The sequence below is a fragment of the Pteropus vampyrus genome, unplaced genomic scaffold (assembly GCF_000151845.1).
Source record: "Pteropus vampyrus isolate Shadow unplaced genomic scaffold, Pvam_2.0 Scaffold251, whole genome shotgun sequence".
NCBI classification, from domain to species: Eukaryota; Metazoa; Chordata; class Mammalia; order Chiroptera; family Pteropodidae; genus Pteropus; species Pteropus vampyrus.
In genome coordinates, this window is record NW_011889032.1 from 1,163,270 (window position 1) to 1,180,861 (window position 17,592).

General features: G+C 49.5%; 1 protein-coding gene across 1 annotated transcript in view; it reads right to left on the reverse strand.

The window, feature by feature from the left end:
* Nucleotides 1–17,592, reverse strand: part of MYO18B (myosin XVIIIB) — a 270,882-nt gene that overhangs the window by 231,299 nt on the left and 21,991 nt on the right. The window contains exons 3-10 of the mRNA XM_011374654.2: nucleotides 17,464–17,592; nucleotides 11,376–12,602; nucleotides 10,754–10,820; nucleotides 9,845–9,957; nucleotides 8,444–8,620; nucleotides 3,708–3,906; nucleotides 1,377–1,519; nucleotides 437–537 (exon numbers count right to left, since the gene is read on the reverse strand). The exon at nucleotides 17,464–17,592 is cut by the window's right edge and continues 10 nt beyond it. Of these exons, the coding sequence (XP_011372956.1) occupies nucleotides 437–537; nucleotides 1,377–1,519; nucleotides 3,708–3,906; nucleotides 8,444–8,620; nucleotides 9,845–9,957; nucleotides 10,754–10,820; nucleotides 11,376–12,602; nucleotides 17,464–17,592 (2,156 nt within the window). The remainder of the gene's footprint in view (nucleotides 1–436; nucleotides 538–1,376; nucleotides 1,520–3,707; nucleotides 3,907–8,443; nucleotides 8,621–9,844; nucleotides 9,958–10,753; nucleotides 10,821–11,375; nucleotides 12,603–17,463) is intronic.

The window sequence follows — 17,592 nt, forward strand, 5'->3', positions numbered from 1 at the left end:
ATTCAGGCAAACTCTCATGTATATTCAAAGTTCCCATAAGTTTAGGAACCTCTGGAAGACTTGGGATCTGCTGTTCCTTGTCCTCCTCTCACACTTCTGTCAGCTCGGTGCTGACGTGCCACCGCACAGCAGACAGCATCTACACCTCCCAGCATCTATAAAGAGCTATATGTGAACTATATCTCTTAATCTCGTAAGGTCAGCCAAGGTATCAGTTCCACTTTACAGAGGAATAAATTGAGGCTCAGAGAGGTCAACACAGCCAAGGTTACCCAAGCCGTGAGCAGGACCAGGCAGCTGGAATTGGAGGCCAGGTTCCTAACTACTGCGTTCCACTGCTTCTCGGCTCTGGACAAAAGCTACAGCTGGGCCCCTGGAGAGCAGGTGCCTTTGGTCTCACTGCTCTCAGCTGTCCCTGCCCGGCCCAGCCACTCACCTGAGATCCGGGTCCAATCCCGCTAGCATCTGGGAGAAAATCTCGAAGTTGCCTTCCCCTTCTGGCTGGCGTGCCACACGGTTCTTCTCCAAAAGCATTGTCTGCAAGGGGAGAGGACGGGCACCTGGTCAGCACTTGGGGTCCATCTGTCTCATGCCTGGTATCCAGCTACCTGGAGGGCCCAGTAGGTTGCCCCACCCTGACCCACCCTTGGGAGCAACACCTCAGGTCCAAACTCTGCCAGACAGCTTCGTATCAAAACTTATCGGTCCTTTGTCTCACTAATCTAGACTCCATCTAGGTAGTCAGCTAATGCCATAGACTTGTTCCAGTTAAGGTATCCAAAGGGAAGAACAACGACCTGGAGCCACTCTCCAATATATCTTTATTTCACAGGAGCCCAAATGGTCGTGAATGGTAGGTGTTCAGGGCCAGGATGGAAAAGGGACTTATTTGGCACCGACGAGTTTTTCTTGGGTCTGCATATTATACCAGCTCTACATACAAACGACGCTTCTAATAACCTGATCTCATTTTTGTTCAAAACGAATGTCTGAAGGGGAAGTGGTGGGGCACGGGTGATTCGGATATAGGAACAAGCAGGCATGTGTTCGTCACACACTGACTGCCACGGAAGACCAGCGAGCGTCTGTTTCATTTCAGCTTATGCTTCTAAGACCCAACTAATGAGTGGCTGAATTATATATTTATTCATGAATATTTTATCCTCGCCATATTGTGAGGTGCAGACGGACCGGCTTGCTCTATGATGGGACTTTCTGGGGCACCGAGTGAGGTGAGGAGGAGCTGGCCATGGCTGGGGAGCTGTGACCATTTAGACACATTCCAGGGTCCCAGCTGGAAGCGTGGGTTCTGCTAAGTGGGGCTGAAGACACTGCAGCCCAAGAATCCTCCTCTGCCATCCACCCAGAGGCTTTACCTGGAGCTGAGCAGCTGTGACTCGGCCTGTGGCATTGAAGTCCAGTGACATCACCATGGTGAACCGGGTGGCACTGAGGCTGTGGCCAGTGGACATGGAGCCGAAAGCCCGGAGGATAGTGAAGGTGGCTCGAATCTTCTCCACTGTGGGTGGCATGGGGCAGAATGTCACCCACGGCCCAGGTGCTACCATTCCCACCTCTCACAGTCTTCCTCATCATCTTCCTCACTGGTGCCTCCCCCGGGGCCAAACGTCATTCTGGCCCTAGGCTCTGGTCAGCTCCCTGCCACCTCCTCAACTCAACTCTAAACCACACACATTCCTATGCCAGCCTGGCCCTGTGCTGCAAGCCGGGGTGCAGGGGGAGCAAGGCTGGGTCAAGACGGGGGAGATACTCAGGCTTAGGACTGGTACATTCTGGGACAGGGGCTGCCCTAGGGCCCCCTGGGCCTGCTGGAGCCTCAGAGGACGGCGGGCACTAACGTTCTTGGACCTGCTCTCAGGGAACTCCCCATTGCAAGGTTTGAAAAGCCCTTCGGTCTCCCCGCAACTTTCTTTTCGATTGTAGTTGATAGTCAATAATATATCATATTAGTTTTAGACATATAGCATAGTGGTTAGACTTTCGTATAATTTATAAAGCGACTCCCTCAGTTAGACTAGTACCCGCCTGGGATTTTCATAGTTATTACAATATTATTGACTATATTCCCTATGCTGTGCTTGACATCACCATGACTATTTTGTAACTACCAATTTGTACTTCTTAATTCTTTCACCTTTTTCATCCAGCTCTCCAACCCCCTCCCATCTGGTAACTATCAGTCTGTTCTCTGTAACCATGAGTCTGTTTCTCTTGTCTTTGTTTATTCTGTTCTTTAGATTCCACCCCACAACTATTCATTGAGCACCTACAATGCACCAGGCACTCTGCTAGGCACCTGGATACAGCATAACCTGACTCCCACCCTCAAACACACACTCACAGGAGAATTACATTTTAGGGAAGCAAAGACTGGTACCTCTCCACACTGTATCCTCAGCTCCTAACATGTGCCAAGTGTAAAGCACGTGATCATTAAATCCCTGGAATAACCCCAGTGGAGCAGCAACAGAACATAGTGTCTAAGTGAGTTTGAATACAGGCTCTGCCCTTTGCTAGTTACCTGATTTGGGGCAATTAATTAACCTCTCTGTGGGTCCGATACCCCATCTAAAAGATGAGAATAATGTCAAGTGCTTAGAAAATGCTCCAAATGTGGGATTGTTTTTATTCATTATAACTAGAAAAACAATATTGCCTAGGCCACGTGTTCTCAGCAGGAAGAATATTGCCCTCAAGAGGGCAGAAACTGATTCTTGGAGATGGGGGATTTTACTGTCTGATATATAGAGCACAGGTATACATACATAAACGGATCATGGTTTATCTAAGACATTAAAATTTCATGTCAGGAGATGATTAGAGGAGAAAATGTTTAAAAGACTCCTTAGGGAAGCAAAATGAAAAAAAAGAAAAAATGCTAACACTGGCCCAGGGGTTACAGCTCTGGAGCCAGACCACCCAGTTTGAATCTGAGCTCTAACATGTATTAGCTGTGTGGCCTTAGGCAAGCTAGTTAACTTCTCTGAGTCTTAAATCCTCATCTATAAAATTTAAATAATATCGACCTCATAGGGCTGTTTTAAATAATAAATAAGTTAATTTGCTTGGTATAGGTCATGGCACCTTAGTCCTCAGCAAATGTATTATTTATTCTTATTATAAACAGCGCTCTTTCTTTAAGGTCTAGCTCAAACGTCATTTCCTCCAGGAAGCTCCTTTCCACCTCCTCCGTGCTCCCGCCACCACCCCCCTAACCAGTCTGCCAGCACTTTGTGCATTCGAGTTTGGCACACATGATTAGTTCAGTTACCCTTCTGGCTGTCAGCTCCTCAAGAGCATAGGCCGTGCCCTTCTGTCTTTACTTGCAGGCCCTCTGTACAGTTCAGCAGGTTGTGCACTGCACAAGGACACCACATCCAAGAGGTACAACCGTCATAGGTTTGTATATTTATCAGGATGATTTTCTAGAACTCGGCAGTCGAGTGCTTAGTTCTAACACTGTCAATGTCTGATGATCCACAGATGTCTGTGAATATCTTGAAGAAGGAGTACTTTTTTCTAATTTGAGCAGAGGTGCCAATAAACTGGGGTAGCACTGCCCAGTAGCAAGCACAGGGTATGCACGTGTGCTCAGTGAATGCTAGCTGAATAAATATAAAGAAGAACAGCCCAACTCCCCGCTTTTCCCTCCACCCCCACTACATGTTACCTGGAAACCACTGTACCTGAGACACTGTCATCCACGCTGCCTGCCATCCCCACCAGGTGCTCTAGGACCTGCTGGCAGCACGTGGTCTTCCCAGCACCACTCCGGCCCAGGGCCACGATGCTCTGGTCTCTCCTCTGGCTCAGCAGTGTCCAGTATGCCCGCTGGGCCAGGGAGCCAATGTGAGCAGACAGGCCATCCCGGCGGCCCCTGGGCACCTGTGGGAAGAGCCCAGCATCAACCTCTGCACCCTAGCCGGTGCCCAGGGAGCACTTCAAGACAGAGCCCTACCCCAGCCTCCACTCCAGATCCGTGTTCCTGCCTCCTATCCTGTTCCAGCCTTGACAGAGTTCTCACATTTTGCTGGGAAGAGCCCAACTTGGGCATTTAGTCCTGTGCCTGGCTCACTGTGGCTTCTTGGGCAGCCTATGAACCTCCTCTGAGCCTAGGCCTCCTCTTTAGCTTCAACTGGGGCTCATGTCACTTACTGCTCAAATTACCGGACAGTACCTACCTGGAATGAGGCACCTGGGTAAAATGACACAATTGATTAGTGATGTCTGCCATGGAAACAGAATTGGACATGGGAGTATATATGCTATATATTTGTCATAACACATTTAGGTAATACCCGAAGTCCTTTCCACTTCATTCATTCATCCATCCATCCATCCATCCTTTCATTCCATTCATTCTTCATTCAATAAAAAAAATTCATTGAGTGTCTGCTATGTAACAGGTATGATCCCAGGCACTGGGAGTTCAACACAATGTAAAATCTCTGCCATGGACAATGGACTAGTGACCAGAGGGGAGGGGGCAAGGGGAAGGGGAAAAATAAAAAAATAAAATGTTAAAAAAATAAACAAAAGTGAAAAAAAATGTAAAGGTAAAAGATAATTGACACCAAAAAAAAAGAAAGAAAGAAAGAAAGAAAATCTCTGCCAACCATGAGGAGATACCAATATACACCGATGAGAACGGCTTTAAAAATGTTTAAATTTTTTTTTAACATGCACTACTAAATTCTGGTGACAATGCAGAGCAGGAATTCTCATACAATGCGGTGGGAATGCTAAATGGCACAGTCACTCCAGAAAACTGGAAGTTTCTTATACAGTAAGATATACACACATCGCAACACCCAGCAATCTCACTTCCAAGGTATTTACCCAAAAGAAATGAACATTTATGTTCATAAAAAAATCTTTTATGTCATTGGTTATATTGAAAATATATTCCACATTGCCAAAAACTAGAAACCCCCCAAATGTCCTCCAACTAGTGAAGTAGGGTAGAAAACCATTCTGGTTTTAGCATGGAAAGTCACAGAAAATTCCTGTGTCCCAGCGACACCAATGCCCCGATGAATGGATAAACAAACTAGTTCAATAAAATACAATGAAATAAAAGAACAAACAGCGGATAGCTGCAACAATCTGAATCTCAAATGCATTGTGGTACATAGCAAAAGCCATTTCAAAAGGTTACATACTGCACACCACAGTTCCATTTATATGACTTTTCAGAAAAGGCACAACTACCATACAGGGACAAAAAAAATATTAGTGGCTGCCAAGGACAGGACATGGGGGGAGGGGATGACCACGAAGTATCTGGAGAGCTTTCGAGGGTGATGGAACTGTCCTGTAGTTGATGGTGGAGGCGGTTACACATCAATAAACATTTGTCCCAAACTTACAGAACCAAACACTAACAAGGGTGATTTTAACTGGATGTAATTATACCTTAATAATCCTGACTTAAAAAAAAACAAAAAAACAAAAAAACAAAAACCCACCTATGGATCTTGCTTTCTGCCGGGAAAAGACTGATGATAAACAAAGCACATAATTAAACTATATCGAACAGGAGCCATCTTAAAGCCATGAGCCTGTACGAGATCACCGAGAAAGTGGACGTTTAAAGAGGAGAAAAGAGGTGAGGGGACTGGGCAGCAGACTTGAAGAGGTAAAGGAAGGCCAGAGGGACAGGGGAAAACCAGGAGAGCGGAGTCCTGGAGCCAAGGAACGGAGTGCTCGCAGAAGGAGGGAACGTTCGGCCCATCGAATACTGCTGAAGGTCAAGTCAGAGAGGAGCCAGGTGAACTGACCACTGGACTTGGCAGCAGGAAGATCATTGGTGACCTTGACAAAAGTGTGCCTTCTTCACATGGCCTTCACGGGAGGAGGGAAGAGGCAGTGGAGACAGTGAGGTCAGTGAAAGGGCACCAAAGGAAACAGCAGAATGGGCCAGGCTGGAGGCGGGCATCGGAAACCCAGGATGCTAAGTGCGCAGCCAGTGGGCTCAGCAAAGGCCCCTCTACCTTCTACAGTGCCTTGACAGGACCCCAGTGTGGTGGCCCTGGTCTACATCACCTTCGTGCCCCCAAGCCCTAAGAATAGTAATGAGTCCCTATTCTGATGCAAAACACTGGGCTCAGCAGGATCCCACAGCTGGCAAAGGTGAGACCAGCCCCCACTGGGCTAGAGACAGCCTTAGGGCATGAGGCAGGCAGAGCGCCCAGGAGTCTTAGTGCTGGAGTCAGTTCCCACTCTGGAAACACTCGAGTTCAAAGGACAAGCTATCCCATCCCTCAGCCCCTTCGGCCCATTGTCTAGAGGGGGGAAGGGGTAATTCTGCAGATCCAGGGCCCCGTGTACACAAATGCGTGCATGCATCCGCACATGCCCTCGCATTGGTGCATGTGTACCCTTGCATGCTTGCACACAGGCGTGCTCACAGGCACATGCGCCCAACAGTTGCACAGGTCCTGCACGCAGAGGCAGCCCACCCCACACACAGACATGGTCACACCCACGCTCACACCCTTGAAGACCTGGACTCCCCAGGCACCGACCCAGCTTCCAGCCTCTGAGTGAGCCCAGAATCCCTGTGACAGAGGCCCCCAGTACTGCCCATATCTCACCCAGGCTATCTTCAAGGTGGCCCCAGTCCCAGCCTCACTGCAGGTCTGTGCTACCACCTAGTGGCCATTTGAGGAACTAGCCATAACTCAGACAAAGAACAGAGAGGCTTTGAGTTTGGGTGTGGGAGGCTAGATGACTTAAGGGAAGGGTGAGGCACTGAGTTAGAGATCTTGAGACTCAATTTCTCCTTCCAGGAGGTGACTCAATGCCTGCATTTTTAGGCTGTTTGGTCCGGGTTCTGAAATGTATGCCTCAATCCAGATAGCCAGTGAGAATCTGGCTTGCCCTCGGGGTCTGTACAAAATATCCTTTTCAGGGGCAGCTAAAGAGCCAGAGGAGCCACTCAGCTTCTCAGCAGGCTCAGACGCCTTGGGCTGCAGTAATAGAAGCACAGCCGGCACAGCAAGGGAGGGGAGAGCACACCAGCGAGCTATCACCCTCCCAGGCCCCTGGCCATGGACTGCCAGGCTGGAGAGGAGCCTGAGAAGCGACTATGGGATGGGGTGGGGTGTCCTGGAGAAGAGAGGTTTTGGGGGAGGGTGGATGGGACTCAGCATCCTTCAGGGGCTAGGAATGTCCCACGGGACTCTAGAAGGTAAGATGTGGCTTTTCATCCCCAATTGACAGATGAGAAAACCAAAGCCAGAGAGGCACCAAGATCCTTCCAAGGCACCTGCAGTGGGTTACAGGTAGTCGAGAGGCCTGTGTCTTCCTTGGCCCACAAGTCCTCGGGACAGTGCCCAGAGGAGACCCTTGACCTCCAACGGGTCTCTCTGCCTCCACCTTTGCCTGCTTCCATCTATCCTCCGCCCAGCAGCCAAGGGGATCCTCTTACAACATAAGTCAGACCATGTCACTGCTCTGCTACAAAACCTGCATCAGGCTCAGAGTGAAAGCGGAATTATGATGACAATGCATAAGCTGACCCCGGTCCCCACTTCTCCGGACTGCCTCACTGCCTCCTCCACTCATCTGCCCCACCCACATTATCTTTATTATTTTGGGCCTCTCTTCCTCATTAGAAAGGAAGCTCCATGATGGCAGACTTATTGCCCATACCCTTCCCTGCTCTTTCCTCTGTGCCTGGCCTACGGGAGACCTCAGTCAATACCTCAGTCAATAGACCGTGAATGAATGAAGGAGACAGGGCTTTAATTACTTGGTTGTGGCTGCAGGCCTTTCCACGAGGTGGCGCTGAGAGATTCCCTTTGCTTTGATCGCCTTGACAAAAACCAACCATTTCTACACTTGCCCAGGAGAAATAAATAAAAACAGAACAGAGGCTTCTGCTTCCTGCTTTATGTGGGTGTTTGGGACTCTCCAGAGTCCAGAATGGGGCTGTGAGCACAGAGGAGCTGGCAGCCTGGGTTTTACCCCAGCTCCTCCACGTGGGGAACATGAGTTTAGCAGCTGGCCTAGCCAGCTCCCGTCTCAAAATGGGGCTAATAATGAATGGTACCTGTCTTTTTGAGGAGCAGGCATTAGAATGAATTGAGATAATACACGAAGGTGCTTGAAGCAGTGCCGGGTACAGAGCTGATACTCATCCAATATTTTCTCTCTTTATTATCATAGTCTTTAATGCTCCTGCTATTGTTTCTATCACTTATTCATCCTTCTCCTTGAAGGAAGGGAATCACGTGGTCCTCAGTGACTCACAGTGCCCATTACACAGTGCCCATATTTCATGTCTGGCAGGATGCTACTCACAGACAGATTTGCAAAGGGCTTGGCCGCTCTGCTCTCCCTGAGATGCAGAGGGATGCCCCCTAACCCTACCTTTCCTGTCCTTGTTCCCCTCCCCGCCCCCATTGTCCCCCCTCACCTTGCTTGCAGAGGATGCCCAGGGCTCCCGGGGCTGGAGGACAATCAGGTCCGGACCAGTGCAGGTGTGTGGCAGCTGAGCCCGGTATCGGTGCAGAAGTGTATTCAGGACACTTGATTCGTTGACACTGACCAGGGAGGCCAGGTCCTCCGCCTGGTCCAGCTCAGGGGGGTTGGCCTACAAACCATAACACAATGTGTCCTGTGGCCTCCTGGGCCCCCACACCACCACCACACCCCTACTCACACACAGCCCTGCTGACCCTGTCCCTGAGGAGCTGTGTTCCAATGACCAGAAACAGAACACAAGGATTCTGGAAAGGGAATAATGAAACTCTGCTAATGAAACAGGGGCACCCCTCTCCTTTGCCCTTTGTACAACCTGACATCCATCCCTCTCCTCACACCAGCTCTTCCTTCCTACATGCACTGCACACTGAGGGGAGATGATCAGAACAGAGACACGGCAAAATTCAGAGTGTCTTCTGCACCTCACCCAGCAGAAAAAGAGTCAGTCAGTGTCCACTGCTATTTCCTCCTCTTCTGAGTCTGTGGGGGAGGGCTGCTTGTGCTCTATGACACTCAGGGACAGAGACCAATGGCCAAACTGCCCCCCTTCTCTGATAGTCCCTCATGCATCGATACCTTGGAAATAGGCCCAAGCCCTTCTAGACGCAAAGGATGATTGCAGCTTCTCCTTGAGGCATCCATTCTAAAAGACTTGCTACCATTCTTTCCAGCCTCAAGGAGTTTTCTCAGCCTAATGCTCTGGGATTGGGGCCAACCCTGAGCTCTCTTATAGTCAGTCTTTCTTCTGAGGACCCTGGCCCTCTGTAAACTCCCAACACCAAGGGGATGGAGGGCCTGGGGTGGGCAGAGGAGGAGTAAAGAGGAATGAAGATAAACAAGGCCCACATGCTCCTAGAGAAAACTCTTTCTTGATTAGTAGGCTTTGAGGGGTGAAAGGGATCAGGACAGGACCTTTGTGTCTATCATTATACTACAAATAGGTCCTCAAATAGATTTGTGGTACACTGAAAAATATTATGCAAAACAATTGAAAAAGCAAAATCAATAGAACAATTGATACCCAAAATACAGGTCATTGTATCCTATGTTATGATAAATGGCAAGCAACAAATTTGGCTATGAGTTCCCCGGTAGCCGGGATGAAAAGGGAAATATGCTTTGTAGCATGATTTGCAATGTCCATAAAGGGGGACAGAGTAATGACCCCCTAACAATATACCTCCAGCAGATCAATGAGTTCAACGTTGGTCTTCCCTATAACTCCCTCTAGGGCATCAAGCCAAAGTAGTATCTGCAGTCAGATACAAGGGTATTTCTCACAGGGGTGGGGCAGGAAGGTGTGAACAGTCAGGGAAGGGGACAGGAGTCTCACCCGATGAACATGCTCTTCATCCACCTCAGTGATGGTTTTATCAGCATCAATGCAAAGTCGCACCCTTCCCGCCGGCAGGTCAGCTGTTCCTTCATCTGGCTTTAGCACCGTAGCTGGTGTACAGTAGAGAGAGGGGTGGGGAGGGGAGGGGAGAGGAGAGGAGAGGGACAGGCTCTGAGCTGCTGAGCCAGGCCGTGGAGCTGGAGAAGGGGCCTGGGACAGAGCAGAAAGAGGCAGACTCCTCTCCCTTTGAGAACTATTCACATGAAGGATTCTGAACTGTGACCCCAAACCCTTTAAGGACAGAGGCTGAGTTCAACTCACCTGTGCTTTTATCAGCTGGCACAGTGCCAGGCACAGAGTAGGAACCCAGATGGTTGTGTACACAACCATCTCATACCTAGACCTGGGATGGCAGACTATACGTACAGGCTGCCATTTCCCCTTCCAGTGTCCATGACAGACATCACTAAGTAATCAGTCTTCCCAACTACATTCTGACTAGCACTCAGAATCACTTCTCAGAAGAGTGGGGTCACAACTAATCGACAAAAGGGGGCTCGTGAGATGAAGTCTATTTGCCCACCTGCCCTAGACCCTGGGTTTCTTGAGGAACACTATAAGAACAAAATCATGCTTGTGGCATTAATGAATTAGTTAAATGATTAAATACCGAGGCTCAAATGTCTTTGAAAATGGTACCCACTAGACAAGGTGCCAAGGGTGAAATGACACTCAACTACTCCCACCCCAGAAAGCCACATATCCCCGTCATAGTTTCAGCACCTCCTTCTCCCTCACCTTTCTCCCCAAACTGTGATCAGGACTTGGCGAATATGGCTAGCAGTCATAAAGAGCACAAGAAAAACAAACTCAGATACCCCAAGTTGTAGTAACACCCCTAATTACCAAGAGTAAATTCATTCTTCTGAACCAGCCAGACTTTCTCTGCCTCATACCATCTGTCCTCAGAAGCCTGAGAGGAAAGATCACGTAAATTAGACCAGGACGACACTGCCCTCCCCCAACCCCCATGTGAAGGGCAAACTCCTTATATGAGAGTTTCTCAGTGTGGTCTGGGACCACCAAACTCAGACTCTCCTGGGGAAGAAGGGTTATTTATATGTCAATGCATTGGCCCCCACCTCTGGCTTTTTTGAATGGACACTCCAAGGTGGGGCTACGGGACTTTGCATCTTCAGCAATCTGCTATTTATGCAGCTCCAGGTTTGAGCACCATCATGGGACATTGTGAGTAAGCAGTGCAAGCAGGAGGAGATATCTCACATTCTTGGGACCTCCCTCACACAATGAAGAATCTCATCCCAGGACAGGTGTAGTGGGGGCTTCAAGACCCCTGCTGGTTAAGGAAGAAGTACTTGTTGCCTCCCCCGGGCTGGCCACCTCTCTCCAATTCTCCGTCCATCTGCTGCCCACAACTTGAACATCCTCGGGGGCAAGTCTTTCCCACCCTTCCTTCTCTAGAGGGTCTGAGCTACCCTCCCCACTCCCGGGGTCACAGCCCCCTCACCTGGTCCGAGTCTCCGCTCTGACCTCCTTTGCCCTCTTCCTGCGGGGCCGGCCCCTCTCGAGTCTCCTGCGTCTGAGGCTTTCCTGCATGGCTCTCCAGAGCAGGTGGTCTGGGTCCTTCTAGCTCCATAACCAGGGCCTTTGCCTTGTCGTCTAGTCTTGCACAGGGCTCCTCTGCTTGCTGCCCTCTGCTGTCTGGCTGACCCTCCTTCTCAGCTGCTGCTGGGGTCTCCCTGCACGCATCTACCTCCTTGGAGGCTTCACGGCCCTTCTCTGTCTCACCCCCAGCCTCACCTGCTTCCTGGGACTCACTCTGAGATCCATCTGCTTTCTCCATCACTCTAGGAGCCTCCTTGACCTTCCCGACCTCTCCCTGTACTTTGTCCATCTTCTCTGCCTTGATCTGTGGTTTGTCTGTCTTCTCTGCCTTACTTGGGAGCATACCTTCTTTGTCTGTCTTCTGGGGACCATCCAACCTGCTCCTTCTGCCCAGGAAACCTCCCCACTTTTTCACCTGAATTTGGGCCCCAGCCAACTTCCCTTCACCCCCCGCATCCTTGGAGAGATTCCCCTTTGCCATCTTGTTTGGAGGGTCACCTCCCCTCTTCTCCACTGTCCCTGGCCTCCCCGCCTCACCTGGCCCCTCTTTGCCTTGGGGCTCACCCTCTTTCAGCTCTTTGGTCTGGGGGACCTCACCCCTTTGCCCTGTTATGCCTTGATCTTTCCCGCCTTTTGTCAGTAGCACAGTTGCTGGGTTCCCAAGACCCCCGGTCTGGGTCTTCTCAGATTTCGAGGCAGCATCCTCGGTGCTGGCCTGGGAACCACGAGGAGTCGGTGGGGTCTCCCTCTTTTTCACCCCTCCAGGGTCTGTGGCTAAGGGTGAGGTCTTACAGGCGGGAGCATCATGGGGCTGAGTCCTCTGCTCCAGCTTGGCTGAGTCCGGGTCCAGCTTGGCCACCATCAGCAACACATCGCCCCTCCTCACACCCCTCTTGAAAGGCAGAGGTTTTTTGGCTGGAGCCCCACTGGGGCTCGATTCCTGGGGCTTCTCGCCATTGATGGTGGTCATCAGTACAGGGTCCGTGGTACCAGCCCCCTCGCTCTCCTTGACCGGAACGTTTGAGTTCTGAGGAGAACTTTCCTGGTTGTCTTGGGAAATTTGCTGGCTTCCAGATTTGGTGCCACTGTCGGGCTTGCTGTTAGGTTGACTAGCGGAGATTTCTGGAGTCTAAGGGAGAGATCACAACCATACTTAGCTACTTGCTGACCAGACAGCATTGGCATTCACTCATTCACTCACTCTTTCATCCATTTACTTGTTCACCCAGATATTTATTCATTCAAACACCCTCAACCACCTATAAGATATAATGAGCACTGTGCCAGGCAATGAGCCACTTCCTGGGCCTTGGCCCAGCACCTCAAGGCCAAGTGACAGAGTGAAAGGAGAATGGATTTTGGAGCTCAACAGACTCGACTCCAAATTCACTCCTAACTGCCACTCACTAGATGTATGGCCTTAAGTAAATTACTTCCCCTCTCTGAGCCTGTTTGCTTACCAACAAAACAAAGGCCATAATGGCCTACCTTGCAGGGCAGGTGTGAGGATTCGTGATAATATACAGAAACTGAGCCTAGCACATAGTAAATCCTCAGTAATAGTAGCTGTTGCTGCTGCTGCTGCTGTTGCTGTTGCTGTCGGTTTTGTTGTGTTAGCATGTTTTTTGCCTTGCTTCCTGCTGAGCAAGGAGGGGAAAAGACTCAGGGCCTATCATCGGAGAACCTGTTCTAGGTCTTGGCTCGCACATTTCTCAATCACGTACGTGAACATCATCCCTCCTGTCTGAGCTTCTGTCTTCCTTAGTACAGATATCACTTGACCGTCCAGATTTGTCGCAGGATGAGAGGAGGGAAAGTACTTTGGAAATCACAGAGAACTGAACAAACTGAGCTGCTGCTCATTCTGCTGCCCTGGTTCCCATACCCTACCCTCTATACCAAGTGAGGGCCCTATTCCGCCCAACATCCTCCACTCTTGCCTGAACTAGATATTTGGGCTACATCACACCCAGGGGGTCTCCACCACCTGCTCCTCTGCCAGGCCTTTTTATTGCCTTGTGATGTCAGCCCCACCCAGCCCTCCATCCTCAACCAGGCTGGCTGTGGCCCAAGTTGTTCACAGGGCCAGCTTTGTCTCTGCCTCTGCAGAAAGAGACCTGATAGGCAGCTTCACCTCAATACTTGGCTTCACTGCCTGCCCTAGTCTGGGTATTTCCATCTTAGATTGTGCTAATGCCAGCCTCCCACACAACTGGGCCTGGGAATCTGGGGTTCTAACTGTTCTCTTATAATGGACCAGCCCCAGGATCGTAATGATTCTGCCCTACAAAGCTTCAAGTCTTGTCTTCTTTCCCAAACCCAGGTCTATTTCCACTGCCTTCATTTTGCTGCCAGTCGTTTCAAATCCAATCAAAAGATTTGGGCAGCTGCCCACAGCCTATGGGGAAATCATGCAACATCACCATCTGCCATTCAAAGCTCTCAACAAGGATTCCCCACACTCCAATCTGGTCTTATTGTCCCTGTTTATCCTCATGCTTTAACCACACCGAGCACCTCCTACAACACCGGCCACTTCTCTGCTTCCATGCTTCTGCTCATGTTGAGCTTGCTGTCTGGAATGACCTTTCCCCTCTTCACTTGCCCATTCCCTACTCATCTTTCTATACCCAGCTCAAGTGCCACCTCCTTTGCAAATCTTTGCTTGAAGACCTCAATCAGAAATTGTCTCATACATCCATGAAGTCCCAGAGCCCTGTGCTAGCTCACCATCTGCAGCAATGACCACATTCTTAATCTTTTTCTAGCTTTGATTCATATATCCCTCCTGTTTTAGGTGGTAAATGCCTCAAGAACACCATCTCTATCTTCGTTTTTGTGATGATGACGATGATGATGATGATGATGATGACAACGACGATGATGATGATGATAGCTATCACTTGCAGATCCCTTGCAGTGGGCCTCACATCGCCATTATGTAATACCCTGCCTAACCCTCATACGAAGCCAATGACGTACATTCTGAACTTCTCCCCATTCTACAGATAAGGAAGCAAACACAAAAATGTTAGGTGGCCCAACAGACGAAGCCGGAATGTAAAGCCATGCAGGCCTCTCTGAGTGCCCATAGCTCCTGCACATCCACGGCCTCACTCGTCTCTCCAGGGCTCATTGAAACTCCCCGGGAGCCTTAAAAAATACTGGTGTTGTGGCCCCACTCCCGGGGAGTCTAACATATAGCTTGTCTGGGTTGTGGCCCCCCAGGGGATTCCAGTGTGCAGCCAAGACTAAGAACCCCTGCTCTAGCGCCCAGGGCCTTGTGGCTCAGTCTGACCTTCTAGAGCCAAGCAGGACATTGCCTCGGAAAAGGGATTGACTGCACTTGGCAAACCTCACCACCATCTACACCAGTTTGAAAAGTGAATCAGTACCTTATTTTTAACCAAACCACCATGGAAGAAACACAGGGATGGGCCAAGCAAGATAACCAATCCCATCCTCCCTCCACCCGCTCCACTCTAAAGGAAGTGAGATCATGGAGTAGGGGGAGGGAAGATGGGATCAGTTATCTTTGTTTCACAGTCACCAAAGCCCTCAGCCCTCTGTAGCCTTCTTAGCATATGGGAGAAGCAGTACCTCCAGAATGACTGGGGCCAAGAGGAAGCTCACAGCACATCCATTTTACAGATGAGTAAACCGAGGCCAAGACACTGAAAGGGACTTGGCCTGGGTCACACGGAATGGTGAGGTCAGAGTTCGGACCCAGTTCTCCTGATATTGGATATGGGTCTCTCTTTACCCCAGTGTTGTTCCAGCCTCTCCCTGACCCTCACTGGCTGAGTGGCCCTAGGAAAACCAAGTCACTTCCATGAGACTCATTTTCCACTCTTGCAAAGTGGTGATGGATTCTAATGGCTCTTTGTAAGGATTATTTGAGGGTTAAATGAAAGAGTTGGGCTGGGATGAGGAGAGAGACTCCAGAGTTCTTTACCTACTGGGACAAGAAAAGTAAATTGGCAGGAACCAGCCACAGCCTGTGGCCTCGCAGGAACACGTCCTGAGGCTGCCCCACTCCGGGTCCAGGAGCATCTTGGCCCATGGTCCAGACACCTGTTGTGATCTGAGGCCTGTCCATCCTGCATCTTGGCTCTGAGTCTCTGTCTAGGCTCAGTGGTGACCATTTGTCCCCATCCCCTGTTCAGCTCTGCTTCTTTAATCATGCAAAACATGGCCTGTACCCTCATCGAAACTTTTCCTCCCCAGGCTTCTGTGGTCACCACACCAGCCACCTCACTCCCCAGACTGGCCCTTCACAGGCAGTTTTCCAGAGCAGAGAACACACAGACTCTTACCCTGGCACTGCCTCTATCTGGCCTCATGACCTTTTTATTTTTATTATTATTATTATTATTATTTTGGCCTCATGACCTTGAGCAAGTCACTTGACCTCTCTGAGCCTCAGTGTCCACCTCCGATAAGAGAGTATAATCCCATCTACCCCATTACTGCACAGGATTTCAAATAAGCTCCCAAGCAGCTAAGTGAACATTGTCTGGTGATAAAGGGCACACAGGTACCCTTCATCCTGACCTAACAACAGCTTACGGGGATCGACTTTGGCCCCCACCTATGCCTGGGTCAGGCAGGGGTGGGGACAGGGCCTGTCTTCCCTGTCATCCTCCCCCACAAAGCCTTGGCAGGGTGTTTCAGCAGCTGCTGCTGTTCAGCTGCTGGATGAAGTCTCTGATGCAGCCAAGTCGTTGTTATTGGACAGGTGCAGGCACATGGGGGGCTGGCCAGGCAAACAACAGCTGAAGGGGAGTGAAAAGCAGGATGACCCTTAAGCTCAAGCCAACACTAGACCCTGAGGCCACCAGATTTCTCAGCCTAATTATTGCAGCATTCACCCCACTTCAAGAGAGCACTGAATATACAAGAGGAGATACCCTTTATTTCTAACACAGATGTAATATTTTTAGAGATATACTATTTGAGTTGGGTTTTGAAGGATGCATAGGAGTTCAATAGATCAAGCTGAAAAAAAGGACATTACTCAAGGTGTACTGCATTCTAAGCCTGCCTCCCTGGTGTCCAGCCCCATCATCTTGTTCAGGTTCCCTGGAGAAACGAAGGGAGACAGCACTGGCCACCATTAGGAATAAATTTGCAAGTTCCTAAAGCATAGAAAGTACATCTTGTCCAACTATTGCTTCAGTCCAGCTGTGCTATTCAGAATAATTAAGGGTTTTTAGTGGATACCAACCAATCAGAAGGGAAGCCAGCTGGAGCAGGGTACTGAGGTCTCTGCCTGTGCCAAGCATGAATCCTTTAATTATTGGATTGTGGCCATTTCAAGAGACTAAAGAAAGGGGCCTAGGTAAGCATGGCAGCTGGAGGGTACTTGGGGGGGTTTGGGTCATGGCCATTTACCACCTGGGATGGAAAGGTTTCAATACTTTTACAACCAATATCACTATAACCAATGAGTACTAACCAAGTATCTTTTCTGCTAAAATTAAATTGAGCCGTCTATACATCTTTAGCTAATATCTAGATTTCCCTTTATGCAAAAGTAGGGGTAAAATGATGCCCCAAATCATATATCACCTAACATCATTCATTCATTATTCAAACATTTCTTGAGCACTCACTATGGGCCAAATATTATGAGAGCTGTTCGAGATACAGAGTAGAATGAGAGAGATGGTGGTCGTTCTTAAGGAATTCCTAGTCAAATAAATCATGTGATCAACTAATTTCTATGCCCACCACAATTAAGATAGGCATAAAAGATGCAGTGGGAATCAGAGGAAGGCAGGCAAAGGGAAACCTTTCCAGAGATGTACTGCTTAAGTTGGGTTTTAAAGGATGCATAGGAGTTCGACAGATCAAGCTAAAGATAGGACATTCCTCAAAGTGGGAACGGCAAGAGCAAAGGCAGGATGTTGAGTGACTCACAGGAAGTTCACAGAACAGGATGGTGGGTATTGACAGGAACCCGGCCCCCTTCTCACAGGGCCACTTACCTCTCGTTCTGGAGAGGCGAGCGCTGCTTGTTTCCTTTGTCTTGCTTCCTTGGACTCTTTCTCGGTCTCCCGAACCAATTGCTTAATGAAGCCCCCTGGGATGACAGAGAAAAGGGGAGGGGGCGAGGA